Source organism: Meleagris gallopavo, chromosome Z, assembly GCF_000146605.3.
Source record: "Meleagris gallopavo isolate NT-WF06-2002-E0010 breed Aviagen turkey brand Nicholas breeding stock chromosome Z, Turkey_5.1, whole genome shotgun sequence".
Classification (NCBI taxonomy): domain Eukaryota; kingdom Metazoa; phylum Chordata; class Aves; order Galliformes; family Phasianidae; genus Meleagris; species Meleagris gallopavo.
This window is the reverse complement of record NC_015041.2, coordinates 219,216-222,818: the sequence shown is the minus strand read 5'-3', so window position 1 is coordinate 222,818 and position 3,603 is coordinate 219,216. Positions and strand designations below refer to the sequence as shown.

The following is a 3,603-nucleotide window of genomic DNA, read 5'->3' as shown; positions in this document are numbered from 1 at the left end:
AGGAAAAAAAAAAAAAATAGGGAGACTCAGATGTATTCACTGATCCATCTGAAAAGATCCAAGTCCAAAAAAACATTACCCACTGATGTGCAGATTATTGCAGAAGGACCATGATTATATTCTTCTATTAAAGAAAAACCACAAACATGTTCCAAGAAAACACTGAAGTATTAGCTCAGTTATAGAAATAGCAAGAGAAAAGCATGCTCCAAGCTCAGCACAGCTGGGATTGCACTGTCTTGTCATACTTTTATGGTCCAGAGAGAACCACAAGTCTGTTTAACTGTAATGCTGTACACAAAGGCCCAAGCTACACCTGAAGTGATGTCACCCTGGTCATCCACTTCCCCGCAGCAGCCTCTGACCCAAAGATTGACTTTCTGGAAAATGCCTGAGATATCCAGGTGTGTATCTGCTTGGTCAACACCTTGAGTGATAATGTGAAAAAATACCATCTGTGAATGGTATCAGCTCTGTCATACCCTTAAGGGGCTTTTTTTTTTTTTTTTTTGCATAAGCAGCCTACTAGTTTTTAGTTTGTACTAGAAAGTTGTGCACAAGTCTGTCACTTCTCAGCAAATGTCACCTTGCAAACAAGAGCACCAATCATTCTGAAAACAAGTTTTACTCATTATGCTTGTAAAAGAATTTATGCCACTTTACTTAGCTTTAAAGAAAATTCTCTTTTGTTATTCATGTGAGCAGGTGCTAGTTAACTCCTTAGTCTGTAGGATTAAATTAAAAAACAAAACAAGTCTTTTAAGAAATGTTGTAAGACAGAGCTCCAAATCCAACATCTCAAAAATTTTTGACTAAGAAATATCTCCATCCTCAGACAATATGCAGAATTTGTCAATGTTGGACTGATTGGTGTGATATACCAACAAGGCCACATGAGTGACAGTCTGAAAACTTAAGAGTAAGCATTGTTTCATTCAATGCGAGTTCTGATGGCTACTAAATTTGTTCCACCTCTCTGCAAAGGTTTGGCACCTTACAAGAGCTTGTGGCTTACCTTGCCTACGTAATCTATGAATCCAGCCAAAAATCTTTACTCTCTGGCCTCTGTAAGCCTCCAGAGCACCAATCTTTACCTGTAAAACAAGGAACAGAAATAGAGGAACACAACTCACCATTTAGATGGAGTTTTCTACACAATTACTTTAAGTATGTGTGTGACATTTCCCTCCCCAAAACAGGAACTGCCATCACAGATGCAACTAAATCAGCAGAAAATTTAGAAAGGGTGCCTCAAACACCTTCTCCTGCAGTCTGAAGTGTGAGTATATCTCTCTGGATTAATTTCTGAAGACCTTCAATAGTTGAGACCAGGTAGAAAAGAAGCAGAAGGCACCAAAACATGGACCTGGCAGAGGTATACCCAGATGAGTAGCTGAGGCACCAAATCCCCAAAAGCAGCAGGAATCTACAAATAGCCAAACAGGAACTGTTTTCCATGCCTCGGTGACTTAAATTATGTCCTCTGATCAGCAGTGTTTCATCACTCTCCACTACAATAGCCAGCCAAAGCAAAACTAATCTAAACAGAAATATGGCCTCTGCCAGCAGATACTGACACAAAATAGCCTGATGCATGAATCAAAATGGTTCAGACACCCATTGGGTGTGTGGGAAAGACTGTCTGTATACTGGAATACACCAGTAACCAGAAAAATAAAATGACGTTTAGGGACAAGAACCCAACAGTGGCCTCCAGCAGATGCCAGAACTACAGAGCAGAGAACCAACCTTTGTGCAGACAACATGCTGAAACAGAGCCATGTACCAAGCATCCCATATCTTACTCACACATTTTGGTTCTGGAAGACTGGGATCGTTCTTGATAATAACTTTCTTGGCTTCCTCCAGGTTCTTCTCTCTTCTCAACAGATCTTCTGCCTAGTTGAGATAAAAAAGAAAATACTAAGTAATTGTGACCAGGTTTTGTAAGTAAGCATTGTAATCTACACTTACAGATACTGATATTGTAAAATGTGGGTGCATAGGCCTGCCCCTATTTCAAGGCCAGAATGAGAAACATTGCACAGCAGCATTTCTCGTTTTTCCCAGAAAGCTTAAACCGAATAGATGGTGACAACTCAAAGCTCACTCAGTTTCACTCATTTGCTTGCCCCTGTCTAAACAAGGACAAGCTGTAAATAACATAGGTATAGCAATGATAAAGGTGAAGAACAAACTAAATGTTTATGGGATGGGGAGAACAACACTAATGACATCCAGTGTTTTTGTAAAGGAAAGGTAGCATGCTTAAATCATAGAATCGTAGAATCACAAGGTTGGAAAGGACCTACAAGATCATCTTGTCCAACCCTCCTCCCATTACCATTGCTACTACAAGCTACTAAATCTACTCCCTAAACAAGCTACTTCCTCCAACTTGGCACCACTCGCAACCTACCTCTTTCTTCTCCTTCGCCTCATTCTTCATTTGTTCCCTGTGCCACAGTTTTTTGACGTTTTTCATCTGTGACTTTGAAATAATGGCCCATCTCTAGATCAATCCAAGCAGACAGCAGAAGACAGAAAGTTACAACTGTGGCTCTTCATGCAAAGAAACTTTAAAACAATTTATATTAGGAAGCTCAAACGTTACAGTACTTCATTTTCCTTCTGTGAATCCACATAAATAGTAGGAAATGGTTCCTTTCCTGCTGTCATCAAAGCCTAAAAATGTGAGGAGTGAAAAAAAAAAAATTAATCAGTGGTGCTGCAAGTGAACTAAAGTAATTCTGTTAGAGAGACTAAGCAGGCAACGCAGCTCTGACCCTTTTGGTCAGAGCTGAAAAAGCTCAGACAGCTTAAAAGAATGCATTTGCTGCACTTACCTTTAGAACAGTTTTGAATGGTTTCTTCTGCGTTCCATCACCGGTGGAATCATTGCCCTCTCGTTCAGAAACATACAACTCTTCTGTAACACATCATGAATATCAGGCAGTTACTCAAGGAAAAACCAAAAAATCAGCAATAACAAAGCACAAGAGAAAACCAGACACACCCAGGAATGCACATCGAGTCCGATGGAGCTGCCTTCTGCCTTCCTTACAGCTAACTAACTTTCAGGCAGGCAGGAACAAACTGAGAAAGCTCGGACAGCTCAGGCCAGAATATGGCTCACACACAGCTAACAACTGCATCACCAAAGAGACAGAAAAACCTCCCTTCTTCTGCCAGCAAACACCAGAGAGTAAAACCTGTGCGGCCCACAGCCCTGCAGGCACAGCCCTGCCCACACGCGAACTGCTGCAGTGTGAATCACAGAATGGCCCAAGTTGGAAGGGATCTCAAGGATCATGAAGCTCCAACCCCCTACCACATCCAGGGCCACCAACCTCCACATTTAAGACCAACCCAGGCTGCCCAGGGCCCCATCCAACCTGGCCTTGAACACCTCCAGGGATGGACGGGGCATCCACAGCCTCTCTGGGCAGCTGTTCCAGCACCTCACCACTCTCTCTGTAAAGAATTTCCCCCTGACATCCAAACTCAATCTTCCCTCCCTCGACTTCAAACCATTTCCCCTTGCCCTGCAGTTATCTCCCCTTTCAAAGAGCTGACTCCCCTCCTGTCTGTAGGCTCCCTTTA

At 42.2% G+C, this 3,603-nt stretch overlaps 1 protein-coding gene across 1 annotated transcript in view; it reads right to left on the bottom strand.

Annotated features, from left to right (window-relative positions):
* Window positions 1-2,962, bottom strand: part of LOC104914729 (asparagine--tRNA ligase, cytoplasmic-like) — a 95,229-nt gene extending 92,267 nt beyond the window's left edge. Inside the window, exons 1-5 of the mRNA XM_010725115.3 lie at window positions 2,847-2,962; window positions 2,620-2,685; window positions 2,420-2,512; window positions 1,810-1,899; window positions 1,016-1,094 (exon numbers count right to left, since the gene is read on the bottom strand). Of these exons, the coding sequence (XP_010723417.2) occupies window positions 1,016-1,094; window positions 1,810-1,899; window positions 2,420-2,512; window positions 2,620-2,679 (322 nt within the window). The 5' untranslated portion in view covers window positions 2,680-2,685; window positions 2,847-2,962. The remainder of the gene's footprint in view (window positions 1-1,015; window positions 1,095-1,809; window positions 1,900-2,419; window positions 2,513-2,619; window positions 2,686-2,846) is intronic.
* Between the last annotated feature and the right edge of the window lie 641 nt (window positions 2,963-3,603).